The 23,582-nt window shown below is 45.8% G+C and overlaps 4 protein-coding genes across 9 annotated transcripts in view; 1 reads left to right on the top strand and 3 right to left on the bottom strand.

The window, feature by feature from the left end:
* Positions 1–733: 733 nt before the first annotated feature.
* On the bottom strand, positions 734–2,588 carry LOC139557657 (polynucleotide 5'-hydroxyl-kinase NOL9-like). Its single transcript, XM_071372736.1, has 3 exons — positions 2,188–2,588; positions 1,834–1,948; positions 734–1,624 (listed from the first exon to the last, which is right to left on the bottom strand). Exons 1-3 carry the CDS (start codon positions 2,358–2,360, stop codon positions 1,379–1,381), a joined length of 534 nt encoding a protein of 177 aa, XP_071228837.1. The 5' UTR covers positions 2,361–2,588; the 3' UTR covers positions 734–1,378.
* On the top strand, positions 2,450–19,547 carry LOC139557654 (telomere zinc finger-associated protein-like). 6 transcript variants are annotated; one of them, XM_071372729.1, is made up of 11 exons: positions 2,450–2,469; positions 13,973–14,784; positions 15,028–15,365; positions 15,563–15,680; positions 16,259–16,351; positions 16,698–16,784; positions 16,924–17,078; positions 17,210–17,346; positions 17,624–17,788; positions 18,266–18,354; positions 18,490–19,547. In XM_071372729.1, exons 2-11 carry the CDS (start codon positions 14,032–14,034, stop codon positions 19,003–19,005), a joined length of 2,451 nt encoding a protein of 816 aa, XP_071228830.1. In that variant the 5' UTR covers positions 2,450–2,469; positions 13,973–14,031; the 3' UTR covers positions 19,006–19,547. The 6 variants fall into 6 exon arrangements, with proteins under 6 accessions (XP_071228830.1, XP_071228831.1, XP_071228828.1 ...); XM_071372730.1 differs by lacking the exon at positions 2,450–2,469 and adding an exon at positions 12,794–13,534 and having other exon boundaries at positions 15,091–15,365; XM_071372727.1 differs by lacking the exon at positions 2,450–2,469 and adding an exon at positions 12,794–13,534.
* LOC139557656 (uncharacterized) lies at positions 9,217–12,682 on the bottom strand. The gene is made up of 4 exons (XM_071372735.1): positions 10,641–12,682; positions 10,080–10,146; positions 9,874–9,971; positions 9,217–9,671 (listed from the first exon to the last, which is right to left on the bottom strand). The coding sequence occupies exons 1-4, from the start codon at positions 11,077–11,079 to the stop codon at positions 9,553–9,555; spliced, it is 723 nt and encodes a 240-aa protein (XP_071228836.1). The 5' UTR covers positions 11,080–12,682; the 3' UTR covers positions 9,217–9,552.
* The window catches only part of LOC139557655 (kelch-like protein 21), a 24,554-nt gene continuing 20,485 nt past the window's right edge, over positions 19,514–23,582 (bottom strand). The window contains exon 5 of the mRNA XM_071372733.1: positions 19,514–23,496. Within this exon, the coding sequence (XP_071228834.1) occupies positions 23,176–23,496 (321 nt within the window). The 3' untranslated portion in view covers positions 19,514–23,175. The remainder of the gene's footprint in view (positions 23,497–23,582) is intronic.

Below are 23,582 nucleotides of genomic sequence, written 5' to 3'. Positions count from 1 at the left end.
CCCAGCTCTCTTCAGGTCATTGACCAGGTCCTGCCGTGTAGTTCTGGGCTGATCCCTCACATTCCTCATGATCATTGATGCCCCACGAGGTGAGATCTTGCATGGAGCCCCAGACCGAGGGTGATTGACCGTCATCTTGAACTTCTTCCATTTTCTAATAATTGTGCGAACAGTTGTTGCCTTCTCACCAAGCTGCTTGGCTATTGTCCTGTAGCCCATCCCAGCCTTGTACAGGTCTACAATTTATCCCTGATGTCCTTACACAGCTCTCTGGTCTTGGCCATTGTGGAGATGTTGGAGTCTGTTTGATTGAGTGTGTGGACAGGTGTCTTTTATACAGGTAACGAGTTCAAACAGGTGCAGTTAATACAGGTAATGAGTGGAGAACAGGAGGGCTTCTTAAAGAAAAACTAACAGCCGGAATTCTTACTGGTTGGTAGGTGATCAAATACTTATGTCATGCAATAAAATGCAAATTAATTACTTAAAAATCATACAATGTGATTTTCTGGATTTTTGTTTTAGATTCCGTCTCTCACAGTTGAAGTGTATCTATGATAAAAATGACAGACCTCTACATGCTTTGTAAGTAGGAAAACCTGCAAAATCGGCAGTGTATCAAATACTTGTTCTCCCCACTGTAAGTCATTTAGCAGACGCTCTTATCCAGAGCGACTTACAAATTGGTGCATTCACCTTATGATATCCAGTGGAACAACCACTTTACAATAGTGCATCTAACTCTTTTAAGGGGGGGGGGGGTTAGAAGGATTACTTTATCCTATCCTAGGTATTCCTTAAAGAGGTGGGGTTTCAGGTGTCTCCGGAAGGTGGTGATTGACTCCGCTGACCTGGCGTCGTGAGGGAGTTTGTTCCACCATTGGGGTGCCAGAGCAGCGAACAGTTTTGACTGGGCTGAGCGGGAACTGTACTTCCTCAGAGGTAGGGAGGCGAGCAGGCCAGAGGTGGATGAACGCAGTGCCCTTGTTTGGGTGTAGGGCCTGATCAGAGCCTGAAGGTACGGAGGTGCCGTTCCCCTCACAGCTCCGTAGGCAAGCACCATGGTCTTGTAGCGGATGCGAGCTTCAACTGGAAGCCAGTGGAGAGAGCGGATACAGGTATACAGTATACAGGTAACGAGTTCAAACAGGTGCAGTTAATACAGGTAATGAGTGGAGAACAGGAGGGCTTCTTAAAGAAAAACTAACAGGTCTGTGAGAGCCGGAATTCTTACTGGTTGGTAGGTGATCAAATACTTATGTCATGCAATAAAATGCAAAGGAATTACTTAAAAATCATACAATGTGATTTTCTGGATTTTTGTTTTAGATTCCGTCTCTCACAGTTGAAGTGTACCTATGATAAAAATTACAGACCTCTACATGCTTTGTAAGTAGGAAAACCTGCAAAATCGGCAGTGTATCAAATACTTGTTCTCCCCACTGTATATATACTTACCAAATCCCACGCAGGGACAGACAGGGGTTTGAGAGAGAGCAGAACTGCCTGATACCTTCTCATTCAGACAGCACAGCCTCACCAGACTGGCATTGGCAGCGTAGAGCACATGAGCTGTTGCCACCTCACAGTGCGTCACCCCCACCGCCACTGCTGAATGGCGAACCTGTACGGAGAGGACAAGGGAGGGACGTAGTGGAATTAGTATATTCTAAAAGGTAAAAATATTACAGACTTGAATCCTATGCTTATCATACACAGACATTAATAAAAACTGATTTGACACGAGCAGGCCGGCAGAACACGGCACTTATCAATGACATCAGCGCTAGAGTGAGGCTACATTCTTCTCTAAAAGTTTGTATTATTTCTTACCTGGTAGGGGGTGAAGCCGTGCAGGGGTCTGACGGAGCCTGGTTCAGGGGACTGCAGCTGGCTGAAGTAGCCCAGCAGAGCCAGGTCACGCTGCTCATTGCTACGCTGGTGTCTCCTGTGGAAGAAAAACACCCACCAGAGGGGGGAGGAGACAGAGGGGTGAACTCAGAGAAGTAGGGCAAGAAAATCTCTGACAAAGGCTTATACATCAGCTTAATGAACATGTGATACTGGCAAGTGCAGAGTGGGTTTGTCTTTTCTCCAAATAAGATGGCAAGTATCTTCCTTCAGCAGAAAAATGTATATCCATAGCCATGGCAACCAAGAAAGCTATTGTCTTGTTGGGACTCTTACATTTCGCCCGGGCGCCCCACTCCTTCAAACTCTGAGTGAATACTGAATAGAGTGTAACTCCACTGGAGAGGATGGGATCCAGAGTTGTCCTCCCCCAGGGCTGACTGGGCAAGAGGGTGTGTCTGCCAGCCATGTGATGACCTCAGGAACTCAGGGGTGAGTTGGGGGCACATGACTTTATCCCCACTACTGAGCTGCACCTCGTGAGAGACGGGGCAGAGGCGAATGATGTCCACCAGCAACTGAAAGCCAAAACCTGAAGAGGCAGACACATGTCAACAGGTCAGTATGAAGAATTCAACAACAAAAAAGTATTAATTACTACACATTATTACTATGCATTATTTATTTGTTGGCATGTGTGCTTGCTTTCCCCCCTTTTTGAGGATTGGGTGAAACATGAACATCATTTACATTTACATTTAAGTCATTTAGCAGACGCTCTTATCCAGAGCGACTTACAAATTGGTGCATTCACCTTATGACATCCAGTGGAACAGCCACTTTACAATAGTGCATCTAAATCTTTTAAGGGGGGGGGGGGGTCAGAAGGATTACTTTATCCTATCCTAGGTATTCCTTGAAGAGGTGGGGTTTCAGGTGTCTCCGGAAGGTGGTGATTGACTCCGCTGTCCTGGCGTCGTGAGGGAGTTTGTTCCACCATTGGGGTGCCAGAGCAGCGAACAGTTTTGACTGGGCTGAGCGGGAACTGTACTTCCTCAGTGGTAGGGAGGCGAGCAGGCCAGAGGTGGATGAACGCAGTGCCCTTGTTTGGGTGTAGGGCCTGATCAGAGCCTGAAGGTACTGAGGTGCCGTTCCCCTCACAGCTCCGTAGGCAAGCACCATGGTCTTGTAGCGGATGCGAGCTTCAACTGGAAGCCAGTGGAGAGAGCGGAGGAGCGGGGTGACGTGAGAGAACTTGGGAAGGTTGAACACCAGACGGGCTGCGGCGTTCTGGATGAGTTGTAGGGGTTTAATGGCACAGGCAGGGAGCCCAGCCAACAGCGAGTTGCAGTAATCCAGACGGGAGATGACAAGTGCCTGGATTAGGACCTGCGCCGCTTCCTGTGTGAGGCAGGGTCGTACTCTGCGGATGTTGTAGAGCATGAACCTACAGGAACGGGCCACCGCCTTGATGTTAGTTGAGAACGACAGGGTGTTGTCCAGGATCACGCCAAGGTTCTTAGCGCTCTGGGAGGAGGACACAATGGAGTTGTCAACCGTGATGGCGAGATCATGGAACGGGCAGTCCTTCCCCGGGAGGAAGAGCAGCTCCGTCTTGCCGAGGTTCAGCTTGAGGTGGTGGTCCGTCATCCACACTGATATGTCTGCCAGACATGCAGAGATGCGATTCGCCACCTGGTCATCAGAAGGGGGAAAGGAGAAGATTAATTGTGTGTCGTCTGCATAGCAATGATAGGAGAGACCATGTGAGGTTATGACAGAGCCAAGTGACTTGGTGTATAGCGAGAATAGGAGAGGGCCTAGAACAGAGCCCTGGGGGACACCAGTGGTGAGAGCACGTGGTGAGGAGACAGATTCTCGCCACGCCACCTGGTAGGAGCGACCTGTCAGGTAGGACGCAATCCAAGCGTGGGCCGCGCCGGAGATGCCCAACTCGGAGAGGGTGGAGAGGAGGATCTGATGGTTCACAGTATCGAAGGCAGCCGATAGGTCTAGGAGGATGAGAGCAGAGGAGAGAGAGTTAGCTTTAGCAGTGCGGAGCGCCTCCGTGATACAGAGAAGAGCAGTCTCAGTTGAATGACTAGTCTTGAAACCTGACTGATTTGGATCAAGAAGGTCATTCTGAGAGAGATAGCGGGAGAGCTGGCCAAGGACGGCACGTTCGAGAGTTTTGGAGAGAAAAGAAAGAAGGGATACTGGTCTGTAGTTGTTGACATCGGAGGGATCGAGTGTAGGTTTTTTCAGCAGGGGTGCAACTCTCGCTCTCTTGAAGACGGAAGGGACGTAGCCAGCGGTCAAGGATGAGTTGATGAGCGAGGTGAGGTAAGGGAGAAGGTCTCCGGAAATGGTCTGGAGAAGAGAGGAGGGGATAGGGTCAAGCGGGCAGGTTGTTGGGCGGCCGGCCGTCACAAGACGCGAGATTTCATCTGGAGAGAGAGGGGAGAAAGAGGTCAGAGCACAGGGTAGGGCAGTGTGAGCAGAACCAGCGGTGTCGTTTGACTTAGCAAACGAGGATCGGATGTCGTCGACCTTCTTTTCAAAATGGTTGACGAAGTCATCTGCAGAGAGGGAGGAGGGGGGAGGAGGGGGAGGAGGATTCAGGAGGGAGGAGAAGGTGGCAAAGAGCTTCCTAGGGTTAGAGGCAGATGCTTGGAATTTAGAGTGGTAGAAAGTGGCTTTAGCAGCAGAGACAGAAGAGGAAAATGTAGAGAGGAGGGAGTGAAAGGATGCCAGGTCCGCAGGGAGGCGAGTTTTCCTCCATTTCCGCTCGGCTGCCCGGAGCCCTGTTCTGTGAGCTCGCAATGAGTCGTCGAGCCACGGAGCAGGAGGGGAGGACCGAGCCGGCCTGGAGGATAGGGGACATAGAGAGTCAAAGGATGCAGAAAGGGAGGAGAGGAGGGTTGAGGAGGCAGAATCAGGAGATAGGTTGGAGAAGGTTTGAGCAGAGGGAAGAGATGATAGGATGGAAGAGGAGAGAGTAGCGGGGGAGAGAGAGCGAAGGTTGGGACGGCGCGATACCATCCGAGTAGGGGCAGTGTGGGAAGTGATGGATGAGAGCGAGAGGGAAAAGGATACAAGGTAGTGGTCGGAGACTTGGAGGGGAGTTGCAATGAGGTTAGTGGAAGAACAGCATCTAGTAAAGATGAGGTCAAGCGTATTGCCTGCCTTGTGAGTAGGGGGGGAAGGTGAGAGGGTGAGGTCAAAAGAGGAGAGGAGTGGAAAGAAGGAGGCAGAGAGGAATGAGTCAAAGGTAGACGTGGGGAGGTTAAAGTCACCCAGAACTGTGAGAGGTGAGCCGTCCTCAGGAAAGGAGCTTATCAGGGCATCAAGCTCATTGATGAACTCTCCAAGGGAACCTGGAGGGCGATAAATGATAAGGATGTTAAGCTTGAAAGGGCTGGTAACTGTGACAGCATGGAATTCAAAGGAGGCGATAGACAGATGGGTAAGGGGAGAAAGGGAGAAAGACCACTTGGGAGAGATGAGGATCCCGGTGCCGCCACCCCGCTGACCAGAAGCTCTCGGGGTGTGCGAGAACACGTGGGCAGACGAGGAGAGAGCAGTAGGAGTAGCAGTGTTATCTGTGGTGATCCATGTTTCCGTCAGTGCCAAGAAGTCGAGGGACTGGAGGGAAGCATAGGCTGAGATGAACTCTGCCTTGTTGGCCGCAGATCGGCAGTTCCAGAGGCTGCCGGAGACCTGGGACTCCACGTGGGTGGTGCGCGCTGGGACCACCAGGTTAGGGTGGCCGCGGCCACGCGGTGTGAAGCGTTTGTATGGTCTGTGCAGAGAGGAGAGAACAGGGATAGACAGACACATAGTTGACAGGCTACAGAAGAGGCTACGCTAATGCAAAGGAGATTGGAATGACAATTGAACTACATGTCTCGAATGTTCAGAAAGTTAAGCTTGCGTTGCAGAAATCTTCTTGACCAAAATTATTAAAATGATACAGTACTGCGGAAGTGGGCTAGCTAGCAGTGGCTGCGTTGTTGACTTTGTTTGAGAGTGTCGCTGGCTAGGCAGCTTGGGACAAATGTAGCTGTTTTTTCCCCAGGTTGCCAAGAATACTGCGTTACTGACCTTTGACCCAGCCCATTGTGTTGATGACTATGGGCATGTCTCTGTTATACAAGCGCCACAGGGACTTGAGACTCCAGATAGCGGTCCAGGTCCGTTTCACAGGACAACTGGCCATAGAATCAAATCAAACTTTATTTGTCACATGCGCCGAATACAACAAGTGTAGACCTTACTGTGAAATGCTTACTTACAAGCCCTTAACCAACAGTGCAGTTCAAGAGTTAAGAAAATATTTACCAAATAGACTAAAGTACAAAAAATAACAAAATAACAAAAAGTAACACAAGATTAACAAAGCTATATATAGGGGGTTTATTAATTGTTTAGCAGTCTTATGGCATGGGGGTAGAAGCTGTTGAGGAACCTTTTGGTCCAAGACTTGGCGCTCCGGTACCGTTTGCCGTGCGGTAGCAGAGGAGAAAACAGTCTAACCTGGGTGACTGGAGTCTCTGACAATTTTATGGACTTTCCTCTGACACCGCCTATTATATAGGTCCTGGTTGGCAGGAAGTTTGGCTCCAGTGATGTACTGGGCCGTACGCACTACCCTCTGTAGCGCCTTACGGTCAGATGCCGAGCAGATTCCATACCAGGTGGTGATGCAACCGGTCAGGATGCTCTCGATGGTGCAGCTGTAGAACCTTTTGAGGATCTGGGGACCCATGCCAAATCTTTTCAGTCTCTTGAGGGGGAAAAGGTTTTGTCGTGCCTTCTACACGACTGTCTTGGTATGTTTGGACCATAATAGTTCGTTGGTGATGTGGATACGAAGGAACTTGAAACTCTCGACCTGCTCCACTACAGCCCATGTTAATGGGGGCCTATTCGGCCTGCCTTTTCCTGTAGTCCACGATCAGCTCCTTTGTCTTGCTCACATTGAGGGAGAGGTTGTTGTCCTGGCACCACACTGACAGTTCTCTGACCTCCTCCCTATTGGCTGGCTCATCGTTGTCGGTGATCAGGCCTACCACTGTTGTGTCGTCTGAAAACTTAATGATGATGTTGGAATCGTGTTTGGCCACGCAGTCGTGGGTGAACAGGGAGTACAGGAGGGGACTAAGTACACACCCCTGAAGGGCCCCAGTGTTAAGGATCACCGTTGCAGACGTGTTGTTGCCTACCCTTACCACCTGGGGGCGGCCCGTCAGGAAGTCCAGGATCCAGTTGCAGAGGGAGGTGTTTAGTCACAGAGTCCTTAGCTTAGTGATGAGCTTTGAGGGCACTATGGTGTTGAACGCTGAGCTGTAGTCAATGAACAGCAATCTCACATCGGTGTTCCTTTTGTCCAGGTGGGAAAGGGCAGTGTGGAGTGCGATTGAGATTGCATCATCTGTGGATCTGTTGGGGCGGTATGCAAATTGGATTGGGTTTAGGGTGTCCGGGATGATGCTGTTGATGTGAGCCATGACCAGCCTTTCAAAGCACGTCATGGCTACCGACCTGAGTGCTACGGGGCGGTAATCATTTAGGCAGGTTACCTTCGCTTCCTTGGGCACAGGAACTATGGTGGTCTGCTTGAAACATGTAGGTATTACAGACTTGGTCAGGAAGAGGTTGAAAATGTCAGTGAAGACACTTGACAGTTGGTCCGCGCATGCTTTGAGTACACGTCCTGGTAATCCATCTGGCCCAGCGGCTTTGTGAATCTTGACCTGTTTAAAGGTTTTGTTCACATCGGCTACCGAGAGCGTTATCACACAGTCATCCAGTACAGCTGGTGCTCTCGTGCATGCTTCAGTGTTGTTTGCCTTCGAAGCAAGCATAAAAAGGCATTTAGCTCGTCTGGTAGGCTCGCTTCACTGGGAAGCTCGTGTCTGGGTTTCTCTTTGTAGTCCGTAATAGTTTTCAAGCCCTGCAACATCCGACGTACGTCAGAGCCAGTGTAATACGATTCAATCTTAAACTTGTATTGACGCTTTGCTTGTTTGATGGTTCGTCGGAGGGCATAGCGGGATTTCTTATAAGCGTCTGGATTAGTCTCCCGCTGGTTGAAAGCGGCAACTCTAGCCTTTAACTCGATGCGGACGTTGCCTGTAATCCATGGCTTCTGGTTGGGATATGTACGTACGGTCACTGTGGGGACAATGTCGTCGATGCACTTATTGATGAAGCCAATGACTGAGGTGGTGTACTCTTCAATGCCATTGGATGAATACCGGAACATATTCCAGTCTGTGCTAGCAAACAGTCCTGTAATGTACCATCCATGTCATCTGACCACTTCCATATTGAGCGAGTCACTGGTACTTCCTGCTTTAGTTTTTGCTTCTAAGCAGGAATCAGGAGGATAGAATTATGGTCAGATTTGCCAAATAGAGGGGCGGGGGAGAGCTTTGTATGCATCTCTGTGTGTGGAGTAAAGGTGGTCTAGGATTTCTTTCCCTCTGGTTGCACTGGTAAAATGTGGTAAAACTGATTTAAGTTTGCCTGCATTAAAGTTCCCAGCCACTAGGAGCGCCACTTCTGGGTGAGCATTTTCTTCTTTGCTTATGGCCTTATAGAGTTGTTTGAGAGCGGTCTTAGTACCAGCTTCGTTCTGTGGTGGTAAATAGACGGCTACAAATAATATAGAGAACTCTCTTGGTAGATAGTGTGGTCTACAGCTTATCATAAGGTACTCTACCTCCGGCGAGCAAGACTTCTTTAATATTAGACATCGCGCACCAGCTGTTATTGCCAAATAGACACACATCCCCACCCCTCGTCTTACCAGACGTAGCTTCTCTGTTCTGCCAGGGCATGGAAAATACCGCCAAGTCTATATTATCATCGTTCAGCCACGTCTAGGTAAAACATAAGATATTAGTTTTTAATGTCTTGTTGGACTCGAGGTAAACTTTGAACATTTTTATACACATAATATATAAAGAGACTAGTTTTTATGTCAGAAGTTAATGGTTCTCTGTAGAAAGACAGAGTGGCTGTGGAATGTGCTGGGTGGACGGGAGGGAGTCACAGGAATGCGATAGGTGATACTGGTGGAGAGCTTTGGATTAGACTTTCAAGGGGGTTTTAGGTCAGGTCAGCTTAAGGGAGACAGAACGGTTTATTACTTTATCACTTCGTCTTCCTGTCGTACCATAAGATGTAAGGATCGGAGAGAAGGAGGAGTGCCTAAAGTGGAGTATATATACTTGTGATGGTGGAAACATGTCTTTGTCTGAATACAGCTGTGTCGACCCTTTGGGAAGAATGAAACTTGGTTTAGCTTCTCTAGTGTCTGAGTTATTTACTCAGAAAAATTAGAACAGCAGGATAATCTTAATCGTAGGTCATCAATTTTATTTTCCAATGATTGCATGTTAGCAAGAAGAATGGATGGCAGTGGGAGTTTACTCGCTCGCCTACGGATTCTCAGAAGGCACCCCGATCCGCGGCCCCTTTTCCTGTGTCTTTACTTCAAGCAAATTACGGGGATCTGGGCCTGTTCCAGTGAAAGCAGTATATCTTTCTTGTTGGACTTGATAAAGGAAAAAGTTTCTTCCAGTCCACCATGAGTAATCGTGGTTCTGATGTCCAGAAGTTATTTTCGGTTATAAGAGACAGTAGCAGCAACATTATGTACAAAATACGTTTTAAAAGTATTTACACAAAACATCAAAAAAACAAAATAGCACAATTGGTTGGGAGAATGTAAAACATCAGCCATGTTCTTCGGTGCCATCTTCTTAGAAGATTATGTGCTCTGGGGCCCACTGGTGTGTGAAGGGGGGGACCTAGAAACCACAAGACAGACAGACAAGGGTTCATTAGTGTTAGTTAAGACCCCTAACATTTATAGGACTGATGAAAATATTGCCGAAATGCAGGTAGTTCAAGTGTACTTGCCATTTGAGTAATGAATGCATTGGAAATTGTATTTACTGCACTAAAATGTATTGCACATGTGATTGTGATAGAAGGCAGTACAGTACATACCCAGCAGTGGCTCTCTGACAGTAGACAGGGAGAAACAACCTGAGGGAGTGAACTCTGTCTGGCCCAGGTCACACTCCAGGTATTCTACACTTGCAGTGCTGCGCACGTACACACACACACACACACACACACACGGTTATTGCTATGGGCATTGTATCACTGCAGAACCTTTCAACCAAACAAACAAAGTAACAAACACTACTCACTGGTTTAGTAAGGTACTGATGAGGTGACGGTTGAAGGTGGACTTCCCAACATTCTTAGCACCACATACTAGAATAATCAAATCAAATTTTATTTGTCACATACACATGGTTAGCAGATGTTAATGCGAGTGTAGCGAAATGCTTGTGCTTCTAGTTCCGACAATGCAGTAATAACCAACAAGTAATCTAACCTAACAATTCCACAACTACTATCTTATACACACAAGTGTAAAGGTATAAAGAATATGTACATAAAGATATACGAATGAGTGATGGTACAGAACGGCATAGGCAAGATGCAGTAGATGGTATAGAGTACAGTATATACATATGAGATGAGTAATGTAGGGAATATAAACATAAAGTGGCATAGTTTAAAGTGGCTAGTGATACATTTTTACATAATTTCCATCAATTCCCATTATTAAAGTGGCTGGAGTTGAGTCAGTATGTTGGCAGCGGCCACTAAATGTTAGTGGTGGCTTTTTAACAGTCTGATGGCCTTGAGATAGAAGCTGTTTTTCAGTCTCTCGGTCCCTGCTTTGATGCACCTGTACTGACCTCGCCTTCTGGATGATAGCGGGGTGAACAGGCAGTGGCTCGGGTGGTTGTTGTCCTTGATGATCTTTATGGCCTTCCTGTGACATCGGGTGGTGTAGGTGTCCTGGAGGGCAGGTAGTTTGCCCCCGCTGATGCGTTGTGCAGACCTCACTACCCTCTGGAGAGCCTTACGGTTGTGGGCGGAGCAGTTGCCGTACCAGGCGGTGATACAGCCCGACAGGATGCTCTCGATTGTGCATCTGTAGAAGTTTGTGAGTGCTTTTGGTGACAAGCCGAATTTCTTCTGCCTCCTGAGGTTGAAGAGGCGCTGCTGCGCCTTCTTCAAAACGCTGTCTGTATTACTCTCTTCTCTGTATACATCAGTGATGTCGCTCTTGCTGCTGGTGAGTCTCTGATCCACCTCTACGCAGACGACACTATTCTGTATACTTCTGGCCATTCTTTTGACACTGTGTTAACAACCCTCCAGGCGAGCTTCAATGCCATACAACTCTCCTTCCGTGGCCTCCAATTGCGCTTAAATACAAGTAAAACTAAATGCATGCTCTTCAACCGATCGCTGCCTGCACCTGCCCGCCTGTCCAACATCACTACTCTGGACGGCTCTGACTTAGAATATGTGGACAACTACAAATACCTAAGTGTCTGGTTAGACTGTAAACTCTCCTTCCAGACTCACATCAAACATCTCCAATCCAAAGTTAAATCTAGAATTGGCTTCCTATTCCGCAACAAAGCATCCTTCACTCATGCTGCCAAACATACCCTTGTAAAACTGACCATCCTACCAATCCTCGACTTCGGTGATGTCATTTACAAAATAGCCTCCAAAACCCTACTCAATAAATTGGATGCAGTCTATCACAGTGCCATCCGTTTTGTCACCAAAGCCCCATATACTACCTACCACTGCGACCTGTACACTCTCGTTGGCTGGCCCTCGCTTCATACTCGTCGCCAAACCCACTGGCTCCAGGTCATCTACAAGACCCTGCTAGGTAAAGTCCCCCCTTATCTCAGCTCGCTGGTCACCATAGCAGCACCTACCTGTAGCACACGCTCCAGCAGGTATATCTCTCTGGTCACCCCCAAAACCAATTCTTCCTTTGGCCGCCTCTCCTTCCAGTTCTCTGCTGCCAATGACTGGAACGAACTACAAAAATCTCTGAAACTGGAAACACTTATCTCCCTCACTAGCTTTAAGCACCAGCTGTCAGAGCAGCTCATAGATTACTGCACCTGTACATAGCCCATCTATAATTTAGCCCAAACAACTACCTCTTTACCTACTGTATTTATTTATTTTGCTCCTTTGCACCCCATTATTTATATCTCTACTTTGCACATTCTTCCACTGCAAACCAACCATTCCAGTGTTTTTACTTGCTATATTGTATTTACTTCGCCACCATGGCCTTTTTTATATTTTCATTTATTTATATATATTTTTTGTTTGCCTTCACCTCCCTTATCTCACCTCACTTGCTCACATTGTATATAGACTTATTTTTCACTGTATTATTGACTGTATGTTTGTTTTACTCCATGTGTAACTATGTGTTGTTGTATGTGTCGAACTGCTTTGCTTTATCTTGGCCAGGTCGCAATTGTAAATGAGAACGTGTTCTCAACTTGCCTACCTGGTAAATAAAGGTGAAATAAAAATAAAATAAATTTGGCTAACCGGCATCCCACCATAAACACCGGCGCTTTAACTGCAAAACGAGCTTGCTATCTACCTCATATTAGTTAAAATACTTAAAATAGGGATAATTTGTGACAATAACCAGCAACGCAATCTGGACAAAAGATTTACTATAGCTCAGACTACTACACGGTCAAAACAAAAATGTCGAGTCTTCGCTCGTTACCACAGCCACAAAGTCATGATCATGGCTAAACCTCGCCTATTTCTCTCATTGAAATATAACCATAACCTTAACCACACTGCTAACAGTATGCCTAACCGTACCCGTACGAAGACCAAAAAGCTATTTTCTGTTTTCATAACTTTTTACGGCCATTTTGACTTTGTTCCTGTGGTAACTAGGAATATTGCTCAAATATAATGAACCTTCAAGGAGTTCACGCATGCTCAGCTGTTCACGTAGGGTGCGTTCGTATATTCGGTCTGGCTATTTATTCCAATTTCAGAGTAACTGATGACTTTACGAACGCTCAACACCCGTAGAATATGGCCGGTGTCAGTAAACGTCAGCAAAAAAACGTAATTAAATGGTTGCCAGCAGCACAGTTACAGACACCAACGCTCTGGATAACATGGAAACAGCCTAACCAGCTCTGCTAGGGCGAGTAAAGTAAAATGGTCAGAGTGAAGTGTTCTCTAATTTGTGTCTGGAAGTGGCTAGTTTGGGTGCTTGACTGCTGTTGTGTGGTCAGAACGCTCGAATCAAGTCTACTCCTCAGCCAGAGTACGAAACGCTCTGAATTTACGAAAGGACAATCTGACAACGCTCTGAATTTACGAATGCCCAGAACGTACTCTGAGTGCACTCCAGATTGAATTTACGAACACACCCGTAGCTAGCTACTAGTGGAGTAGACAGACAGCTGACCATGCATCCACAAAACTGAACATAAACTCGAGAGAGAATTATCCAGTCAAACCCAAACGAATGCAATTCTATAGCTATACGATCGTATAATTTAAACGTGATGTTTACATGCTAAATTACACACGATTTCATTTCAATTTCACAGCACGACGCTAGCCTAAACGTCACATCCGGTCCCAACCGCCTGGCCTGGACTAAAAAGAACGCAATTCTTGTTCCTGAGACGTTAGTCAAAATAACTTTTTATACATTATATTATATTCACTGCACCATTCCGACAACTGATAGCAGTGATACGAATGTCAGCATCCTGCAAAGGTGAGGGTGACTCGCATCTCTGTTTCTGTTGGACAGATGAGTTTAGGGAGCGTCTGTATAATGTCTGAAACGTCGAGGTGCGTAGCTAGCTAGGGGTATAGGCCTAACGTTAGCTAATAATGTATAAGTATTGCATTTGTCTGTGTCTAATCTTCAACTAATTCTATTTATTTTACTATTAAATTATTATCTCATATAGCCACATGTTGGTATATTTGAAACTGCTCAACACCCTTGTGCAAATGTCCCATAAAGTGAATATCTAGCTAATAATGCACTTCATCTGAAGTCTGGACTAATTTTTACATTATGAATTGCTGATGATGCTATTGCATTTTCAAGAATGCTAATAGCCTAATGATATTAATATAAGTTACAGAAAATAACCTATTTTCTATCAGTTTTTCTGAATTTTCATCTGTTTTATGACCCTTTCAGCTGCATTACACTGAATCCAGTGTCCCTTGCAAGCAGCAATCTATTGTCAAGGGTGAGAAATGCATACGAAGGTGAGTAGCAACCATGCCCAACGGGTTTTGTCCTTTCTGAATGAGCAGAGGAGTCTCAGCTCGTTCTGTGATGCCAAGCTGACTGTAGGAGGAGGTGGGAGGGTGTACAATGCCCATCGCAATATCCTGGCCTGTTTCAGTGGGCGGTTCCAGGAGTCCGAGCCAACCACCACCATGGTTAAGGAGGTCTCCCTCCCAGAGGAGTTCCCCACTGATGGCCTGGAACTGCTTCTAGACTTTTTCTATACAGGGGAGTTAAACCTTGACTCTCTGAATCTGGAGAATGTGCGACAGGCTGCAGACAGCTTATGTGTACCAGATGCGCTCGCACTTTGTCAGCAGTTTGCCACAGAAGGGACAGTTTCTCCAGAAGGACTGCAGTCTGCATGTCTTCTGAGACATCATTTTAAGCCAATCTCAGCTGTGGAAACCAAGGTCACCCTAAAAAGAGGGAGGCCCCCTAAAAAAAGAGGGAGGCCCAAAAAATCCCAAACCCCTAGTAGCGGCTCAAGTAAGAAGGATCGTCTGGAAGCTACCGCCACCACAACTGCCATCACAACTCGCTCTGGGAGTAGGGTGAAGGCCTCCAGATGCCCGCTTGGAGAGGGCCCCGGTGTGCGTCTCCTGCTCCATGGGGAGACCACTAGCAGGGGGACTCCACCACTAGTTATTAGCCTAAAGGATAGGAGTGATGGGGCTGAGGAGGGACAAAGCCTCCCTCAGCCTTCAGATACAACAGAGGTAGGCTACAATATGTTACCTTATCCTAAAGTGTTAATGTAAGATTGAGTGTGGAGGGAATGTGCCTACAGATTTGTAGGTTTTATACTAGAACTATACAGTTGGCCTATACCTTACTACAAGCACTTAGGCTATAGCTACTATATGATGCATCAAATATTGTCTCCCAGTTGCAGGTGGATGGGCCAGAAGATGTGATGAATGACCGTAGAGATGATGATGATGATTCATTGTATTTGACAGGTAACAGATGTGTTCGGCAGCCTTGTACCAGATTTGAGCTACAAAGCTAATTCTCATCTGCAGCCTCTTGATGAAGAAGACGATGATGATGATGATGATGATGGCGGTGGTGGTGGTGATTTGGTGGAGGGGGTAGCTGAGGACACTGATGAAGAGTATGTGCCCCATGCCCTGCCGTCTACCTCCTCCAGCCCCAAAGGCAGACGTAAAGGACCAACCAAAGCTGTCAATAAAGAGAACGGTGAACGGGCAGCCAAGGGGTCTACAAAGGGCTCTGTTCAGTGCCCCACCTGCAATAAGACCTTCCTCAGCAAGTATTACCTCAAAGTACACAACAGGTATATACATAACTGCTATCATATTGTATTGACTTTGCCAATCACCATGTCTATATTAAACCACCTTTGTCTTTACATGTTTGTTCTATTTAGATAACTTATATTTTGCAAGAGAGACCTGAATAATGAAAAATACCGGTATTATTGAATGACTAGTGTGAATCGTGTGTGTTTTCTGTTCTTCCTGTGTTCCTCAGGTGTCATACAGGTGAGAAGCCCTTTCCATGCTCTAAGTGTGGGAGGAGGTACTACAGGAAGGAGAATCTGATGGACCACCAGGCCAGAAACTGCAACTGTGGTGAAAAAATAAAAGCGGTGAGTGACCAGCAGGACCAAGGACCTTGTGGTCCCGTGTGGCTCATTTGGTAGAGCATGGCGCTTGCAACGCCAGGGTTGTGGGTTCATTCCCCACGGGGGGACCAGGATGAATATGTATGAACTTTCCAATTTGTAAGTCGCTCTGGATAAGAGCGTCTGCTAAATGACTTAAATGTAAATGTAAATGTTTACTAGGCATCAATAGGAAGGAAACTGAGCATAAAGGGGAGGGACTACCTTGACATGTCCAATAAGTAAGTAGCCTTGCACAAGCCTTGGCTAATGCAAGCTGGAAAAGCTTATATGGCAGGAGCTGATCTCCTGTTTGTGTAGCGTGAGGCAGCTTGATGTACAAGTACACCTCCTGGACCGGACGCTAATCTATCGCAGCGGAGACTCATCAGGTCCCATTTTTACTCTTTGGTATGACTCGGCCAGGGATTGAACTCCCAATCTCAGGATGGACATTCTAACCCCAAGGCCACTGACTTGTCCAATAGGAAATACCATAAATGATACAATGCTTTAGGTTTTCCCTCATGTACTGTATGTGTGTATTCTTGTTTTTACTACAGGTACACAACTGCCTTCAATGCCACATGTCATTTGACAGATTGGGGGATCTACGTCTGCACACGGTCTCCCATACAGGGGAAATGCCCAATAAGGTCCAGTACCTACCACAAATTATTATTATTATTTTTTAAATTTAACCTTTTATTTAACTAGACAAGTCAGTTAAGAACAAATTCTTATTTACAATGACGGCCTACCAGGGAACAGTGGGTTAACTGCCTTGTTTAGGGGCATAATGACAGATTTTTACCTTGTCAGCTCGGGGATTCGATCCAGCAACCTTTCAGTTACTAGCCCAACGTTCTAACCACTAGGCTACCTGCCTCCCCGATACACAGTACTGTGAACATGTCATTAATTGACATTGTAAGACTTATCTCTGGTGTGTTTTGTATCAAACTCATATTGACTCATCGCTTGATGTTGTATCTATTTCAGTGTACGTCATGCTCAGAACAGTTCATGCATAAAAAAGATTTAAGAAGTCATGAAATCAAAATCCACGGTGCACCCAAACCACATGCAGTAAGTCTTTCTCTCCTTTGTGTTAATTGGTCTGCTTTTTCATGTATTCAATCCTTTATTCCTTCTGCATTATTGTCAAGATTTATGACTGCTTGCTTGCTGATCACCTTCTAACCTGTGATAATACTTTTTCCCATAGTGCTCTCTGTGCAGCAAAGCATACCTGTCTAAAACAGAGCTGCGTCTGCATGAGGCGTCCAAGCATCGCGGCGAGAAGCTCTTTGTGTGTGAGGAGTGTGACCATCGAGCCTCCAGCCGACACGGCCTGCAGATGCATATCAAAGCAATTCACAGGTGGGGCTGAGACTGGCCATGGTAGTGGAAGAGGGGTTTGTTACCTTGGGGGAGCTAGAATGTTTGACTCAGCCTTACTGTCGTGTGACGTGTTAAATAATGTGACGTCCCTGTTTTTCTTAATTTCTCAGAAACGAGCGTCCATTTGTGTGTGAGTACTGCAACCGTGCGTTCACCCAGAAGGCTAACCTTAACATGCACTTGCGGGTTCACACTGGAGAGAAGCCCCATCAGTGCCACCTCTGTGGGAAGACCTTCCGGACACAAGGTAACAACTTCCTCCTGCCCGCCATCCTCTCACTAGGCCCTGTAGATGGCAGAGCAGGACAAACCCATTTCTAACAACAAACGTAGCTGCTCAGATCATATGTTATGATTTAGTCTCATAGTAATCGTTTAGATACACACCGGTTCTGTCTCACAGACTAACACAAACTCTCACATTAACATCCAGTGTGCTTTCACACTGTCTATTCCAATGCTCAACATTGTGCTTGTGCCAATGCTTATGTCTGTTCATTCTGTTCATGTCTGTGTGATTTCAGCCAGTCTTGACAAGCACCACCGCACCCACACGGGAGAGCGTCCTTACAGCTGTGAGTTCTGTAACCAGCGCTTCACAGAGAAAGGACCAATGCTCCGCCATGTTGCCAGCAAGCACCAGGAGGACCGCCCTCACTGTTGCAAGATATGTGGCAAGACCTTCAAGGGTGAGAATGGCCACATGAGATCGTGGCACCACAGTTAAAATATATTTATTTCCTGTCATGTTGAGTTTACGAAAAGCTTTGTAGTACTAAGATCTTTGCCTAAAACAGGCTTAAGATTATTTATTTTATATTTTATTTAGCCTTTATTTAACTAGGCAAGTCAGTTAAGAACAAATTCTTATTTACAATGGCGGCCTAACCCGGACGACGCTGGGCCAATTGTGCGCCGCCTATGGGACTCCCAATCACGGCCGGTTGTGATACAGCCTGGAATCCAACCAGGGTCTGTAGTGACGCCTCTAGCACTGAGATGCAGTGCCTTAGACCGCTGCCCCACTCGGGAGCCATTATCATAGCGCTACAAAATGTTTGGGAATCTCACACCTAATCAGTAGATTGCTTCCAGAAGTGATTCCATCCCGACTTCAGTTGAACAAGACAAGTTTGCCATATGTTTTCTTATTGTCTATCCGCCAGCCATCGAGCAGCTCCACGTACATGTGCGTCGCCATCAGGGCATGAGGAAGTTTGAGTGCGAAAAGTGTGGCTACAAGTTTACCAGACAGGTAGGCCATGCATTTCCAGTGTGCTAGCTTGGTTCTTCAAATTTCATGCACGCCTACTGCTCACCCAGCCACTGAGGGGATCATTAAATTTGTATTCAATTTATATGAACGCTGAAGTCTCCTCTTTTTTTCCAGGCTCACTTACGGCGTCATGTTCAGGTCCACATCCGTACAGAGAACTACAATCCACGGGAGAGAAAGCTACGGAACCTGATAGTGAAGGATGTGGGGTTGCCGGATGAGACTAGCCCCTCACAGATACCACCCACTGAGAAGGAGACACCCGAGGGGCCAGCGCCTGTCTCTGGACCCAGTGTCCCAGTCTCTGTTCCTGTCTCTGGACCTATACCTGGACCTGGAACTGTACTAGGAGCCAGTGACATCCTCAGGGTGGTGATCCAGCCCCTTACAGAGGAGGTGGTGTCCAGCCAAGGGCAGATGGAGGTGGGCTTTACCCAGGTTGGGGTGGCACAGGGACATGGCCAGGTGGATGTGATGTCCATCAGCCAGGGTTTGACTTTGGCGGGGCATAGCTTCAATGTGACAGATGTGATGGAGCAGACTCTCCTGGTCGCAGATTACCCCATCCCTGAGACCACGGTGGAGCTGGAGGACATACAGGAGGATCCTCCTGCTAAGAGCAAGGCCTGAGGACTAAGAGCAAGGCCTGAGGACTAAGAGCAAGGCCTGAGGACTAAGAGCAAGGCCTGAGGACTAAGAGCAAGGCCTGAGGACTAAGAGCAAGGCCTGAGGACAGGACAGACTGGTTAGTATCTCAGACCACTAGACATTCTCATTGGAGAACACTAGAGCAGCTTGAGTACTGCAAGACTTCAAGAACTCCCAGTGTGGCTACTCGCTCTGCTCTGCAGTCGAAGCATTCATTTAATTTCAGTCATTATTGTAACCATGTTTTCTGTCTAAATTACTGTACAGAAGAACTGGTTCCCACTCAGCCCAGTAGATGATGAACCCCTCAAGACATTCCCCTACTCTGTGGACATCATATTCATTTTGCCTGTGCATTGGGTCTGACAATGTAATATAAGTTGGCTTAGGTTTTATGAAGTTTGTTGTGTTTTTACACAATAGGTCAGGTTGTGAGAAGTGAATGTAAATCAATGGGATTGTCTTGCATCAAGTCAAACGGTAAACAGAATAAAGTGGCAGTCCTGCCTGCAGTTTTATTGTAATCACACTGTAAGGATGACCTCACTACAGTATACAAACAATGCAAATATGAAAAACTGTTTGGACAACACAAACAACTTGTATGAAAACTAAGAAAACACACAACCGAATGGAATTACAGTAAGTAAACAATACTAAAATTAACTTTAGTCAAAGACATGTTGCATGAATAAATTGAGAATGTGTTACCACCTCCAGTTATCATAACAGCGGTTGTCACCGGTATCTATCTTCATATGTACCTCTGCCTCCTGTTGCACTAGGAAAACACACTAACATTTATATGAACTAACACTACAAATACATTTTCATAAATAAAACTAAACCATTCTAATAAAATATTAAAGCAACTATAATAAAATAAATGTACTTTGAAAGAAAATATGACCAATACTTCATGCAGGCTAGATTGGTAGTCGTGCCAATTAGGTGTAAACAGTCAGTCTGGTTGAGGGAGAGCAAAACGGTGATCAGCATCTGATAATCTATCATATCAATAGAACAGGGACACACCTATTTAATCTATCACTTTGATGTGGTTTTAGCAACCCAGTTCCAGTTGCATCACATGCTCTGATTCCATCCTACGGTTCCATAGTTGTACAGCACTTGACAAGTCTCCAGATTAATTTCTCAACCGTTATCAAAGCTGGTTAGTGCTGGAAAACATTGTGGTGGTTGTATTAGCTTTTGGAATGTATGGGATCATGCCACTGATTATGAGCAATAATGTTGGCTCTCACGCTAAACAACCGGAAAGTGGAAAACAACTCTGTAGTTAGTTGATTAAGTAAGATAAAAAATGTAAATAAAAGATATACAGTTGAAGTCGGAAGTTTACATACACTTAGGTTGGAGTCATAAAAACTTGTTTTTCAACCACTCCACACATTTCTTGTTAACAAACTATAGTTTTGGCAAGTCGGTTAGGACATCTACTTGTGCATGACACAAGTAATTTTTCCAACAATTGTTTACAGACAGATTATTTCACTTATAATTCACTGTATCACAATTCCAGTGGGTCAGAAGTTTACATGCACTAAGTTGACTGTGCCTTTAAACAGCTTGGAAAATTCCAGAAAATTATGTCATGGCTTTAGAAGCTTCTGATAGGCTAATTGACATAATTTGAGTCAATCGGAGGTGTACCTGTGGATGTATTTCAAGGCCTATCTTCAAACTCAGTGGCTCTTTGCTTGATATCATGGGAAAATCAAAAGAAATCAGCCAAGACCTCAGATTTTTTTTTTTATAGACCTCCACAAGTCTGGTTCATCCTTGGGAGAAATTTCCAAATGCCTGAAGGTACCACGTTCATCTGTACAAACAATAGTACGCAAGTATAAACACCATGGGACCGTGCAGCCGTCATACCGCTCAGGAAGGAGACTCGTTCTGTCTCCTAGAGATGAACATACTTTGGTGCAAAAAGTGCAAATCAATCCCAGAACAACAGCAAAGGACCTTGTGAAGATGCTGGAGAAAACGGGTACAAAAGTATCTATATCCACAGTAAAACGAGTCCTATATCGACATAACCTGAAAGGTCGCTCAGCAAGGAAGAAGCCACTGCTCAAAACCCACCATAAAAAAGACAGACTACTGTTTTCAACTGCACATCGGGACAAATATCGTACTTTTGGAGAAATGTCCTCTGGTCTGATGAAACAAAAATGGAACTGTTCGGCCATAATGACCATCGTTATGTTTGGAGGAAAAAGGGGGATGCTTGCAAGCCGAAGAACACCCTCCCAAACGTGAAACAGGAGGGTGGCAGCATCATGTTGTGGGGGTGCTTTGATGCAGGAGGGACTGGTGCACTTCACAAAATCGATGGCATCATGAGGCAGGAAAATTATGTCATGGCTTTAGAAGCTTCTGATAGGCTAATTGACATAATTTGAGTCAATCGGAGGTGTACCTGTGGATGTATTTCAAGGCCTATCTTCAAACTCAGTGGCTCTTTGCTTGACATCATGGGAAAATCAAAAGAAATCAGCCAAGACCTCAGATTTTTTTTTTGTAGACCTCCACAAGTCTGGTTCATCCTTGGGAGAAATTTCCAAATGCCTGAAGGTACCACGTTCATCTGTACAAACAATAGTACGCAAGTATAAACACCATGGGACCGTGCAGCCGTCATACCGCTCAGGAAGGAGACTCGTTCTGTCTCCTAGAGATGAACATACTTTGGTGCAAAAAGTGCAAATCAATCCCAGAACAACAGCAAAGGACCTTGTGAAGATGCTGGAGAAAACGGGTACAAAAGTATCTATATCCACAGTAAAACGAGTCCTATATCGACATAACCTGAAAGGTCGCTCAGCAAGGAAGAAGCCACTGCTCAAAACCCACCATAAAAAAGACAGACTACTGTTTTCAACTGCACATCGGGACAAATATCGTACTTTTGGAGAAATGTCCTCTGGTCTGATGAAACAAAAATGGAACTGTTCGGCCATAATGACCATCGTTATGTTTGGAGGAAAAAGGGGGATGCTTGCAAGCCGAAGAACACCCTCCCAAACGTGAAACAGGAGGGTGGCAGCATCATGTTGTGGGGGTGCTTTGATGCAGGAGGGACTGGTGCACTTCACAAAATCGATGGCATCATGAGGCAGGAAAATTATGTGGATATATTGAAGCAACATCTCAAGACATCAGTCAGGAAGTTAAAGCTTGGTCGCAAATGGGTCTTCCAAATGGACAATGACCCCAAGCATACTTCCAAAGTTGTGGCAAAATGGCTTAAAGACAACAAAGTCAAGGTATTGGAGTGGCCATCACAAAGCCCTGACCTCAATCCCATAGAAAATGTTTGGGCAGAACTGAAAAAGCGTGTGCGAGCAAGAAGGCCTACAAACCTGACTCATTTACACCAGCTCTGTCAGACAAAATGGGCCAAAATTCACCCAACGTATAGGAAGCTTATAGAAGGCTACCCGAAACGTTTGACCCAAGTTAAACAATTTAAAGGCAGTGCTACTAAATACTAATTGAGTGTATGTAAACTTCTGACCCACTGGGAATGTGATGAAAGAAATAAAAGCTGAAATAAATCATTCTCCCTACTATTATTCTGACATTTCACATTCTTAAAATAAAGTGGTGATCCTAACTGACCTAAGACAGGGAATTGTTATGTTTTTATGAATTTTTAGGATTAAATGTCAGGAATTGTGAAAAACTGAGTTTAAATGTATTTGGCTAAGGTGTATGTAAACTTCCGACTTCAACTGTATAACCATAATCTAGATAATACACTACTGCCTGCCGTAGATGTCCATGTATGTGTAGATTGTGCTTTCCCCAACATGAGACCTTCATACCCAGACAGTCTATTAGTCCAGTCAATAATATGCCCATTGATCATGATCAATGACAGTGTGGTAGGCAAGTGAATTACATGGGGATCACAAAATTGCACACATGTTCAGTCACATAAGCACAATGTAATGTAATTACAGTCCTATAGTGATCACATCCATGCAGGATCATTTGATCACTCTGTCTTTCCACCTTTTGTTCTTTAGCATCATAATGAGGTGTATGTTTTCACAGTAAACCTAAAATGGCTGAAACAGTGGTCAGTATGATATTCCCTGACTCATTTGTCCATGGAGTGTGTTACACTGGGTTGACGTCGTGGTTCTGGTTGAGGTTGTGGTTGTGCATGGCCTGGTTGCGGTGGTGTCGGTGCAGGTGGATGGAGTTAGCCTCGGGCAGGTCGATGGGTTCGAAAGCGTTGGATACGGCGGGCATGAGCTGGCGGAAGATGCTGACACTACCATGCCAGAAGGTGGGCTGGGGAAGGCGGCCTGCGGGTGTCCAGGTATGGGTGGAGGGGTCGTAGGCCTCCACCATGTCAGACAGCTCAAATGTGTTGTCATAGCCACCAGACACAAAGAGACGACCACCCAGGACTGCCACACTGCCTCCTACATGGACCTGAAGAAGGAAACAGTACATATTTTGATATAAATACTATAAAGGCAGAGGGAAAAATCTGGCAGGCCATAACATTAGCACCGCCT

The sequence above is a fragment of the Salvelinus alpinus genome, chromosome 28, assembly GCF_045679555.1.
Source record: "Salvelinus alpinus chromosome 28, SLU_Salpinus.1, whole genome shotgun sequence".
Lineage (NCBI taxonomy): Eukaryota > Metazoa > Chordata > Actinopteri > Salmoniformes > Salmonidae > Salvelinus > Salvelinus alpinus.
Note: the sequence above shows the minus strand (reverse complement) of the source record. Positions and strands in the feature narration are given on the sequence as shown.